Consider the following 1,147-nt stretch of genomic DNA (forward strand, 5'->3'; position numbering starts at 1 on the left):
ACTCACCGTAAAATCCTTTTCTCTCCGTTCATTGAAGGACACAGGCCCCGCCCTCTTTATGGGGTGTACACTCCTAACTGCTTGTTACTAAACTGGAGACTTGTCAGCAGGTGGGGGGTTTGGCCACCGGTAGGGGCCGCCCCTAGGCTGTAATTGGTCTTTAGTTTTGTGCCTAGCGTCCTCCTGCAGGTGGCGATATTACCCTACCATTCAGGATCTATGATCTGTTGCCTGTGTCCTTCAATGAACGGAGAGAAAAGGATTTTACGGTGAGTACAAAAATCCTATTTTTATTTTATTTTTTTAAGTTATGCTATGTGATTGGAAACATGTAACAAATATAAAATAGGTGTTATCACCATTTGGCTGAAAAAGTGAAAATACACTTTAATTTCCTTGGACAGGCATCCTCAACAATTTTTTGTGCAAGCCATAGTCATTTGAGTGATGGTAAAGTGCAAGAGTTAAAAAAAAAAAAATTTAAAACTTTTATTTATTCTTCAGTCTAAAAAGAAGCACAGATGTTATGTTCGGCGGAAAGCAGGTCGTAATCTGTGGCTATGGAGAGGCAAGTAACTTTAAAGTATAATAGGGTGCAATTAACCCCTTAAGGACCCTTTCGCTGCCGAGGCCTTTTTTTCGTTTTGTGCACATGTTCTAATCTACATTTTGAAAATTACTTCAAACCCCCTAACATTATATATTTTCTGAAAGGCAAGATCTTGTAGAATAAAATGTTTATGTTGCACGATATTAGCGCAACTTATTATCAAACCCCCAACATTTTGTGAAAAATGCACTTAAGTTCATTTTAAAATAGATACCCAACATGCCCAGGTTAAAAATTGTGTGCGTCCGTGAAACTGCAACAAAATTCAATACCCAAAAAAGTTCATAGGCGACACTTTAAAAGCCCCTACAGGTCATCAGTTTAGGGATATGCTTAAACACCCCTAGGCACACCCGAAGCATGTTTACATGAAGATGCGCACGCACACAGGGGACTTTTAACCATTTTGTTTCATTATTTTAATAATCATTTTATTTAATATAATTTTTTTAAACTCTTTTTTCCCCCCTTTAATTGCTATCACATGGGGGCTTACAAGCCCCCCATGTGATAGCATATAGATGGTGACACGGGGGG

General features: G+C 38.7%; 1 protein-coding gene across 2 annotated transcripts in view; it reads left to right on the forward strand.

Annotated features, from left to right (window-relative positions):
• AHCYL1 (adenosylhomocysteinase like 1) overlaps positions 1-1,147 on the forward strand; it is a 64,273-nt gene that overhangs the window by 42,938 nt on the left and 20,188 nt on the right. For both annotated transcript variants that reach the window (XM_018557258.1, XM_018557259.1), the window contains exon 9: positions 505-568. In XM_018557258.1, coding sequence (XP_018412760.1) covers positions 505-568 — 64 coding nt within the window. The remainder of the gene's footprint in view (positions 1-504; positions 569-1,147) is intronic.

This window comes from Nanorana parkeri, unplaced genomic scaffold (genome assembly GCF_000935625.1).
Source record: "Nanorana parkeri isolate BGI_ZX_2015 unplaced genomic scaffold, ASM93562v1 scaffold276, whole genome shotgun sequence".
NCBI classification, from domain to species: domain Eukaryota; kingdom Metazoa; phylum Chordata; class Amphibia; order Anura; family Dicroglossidae; genus Nanorana; species Nanorana parkeri.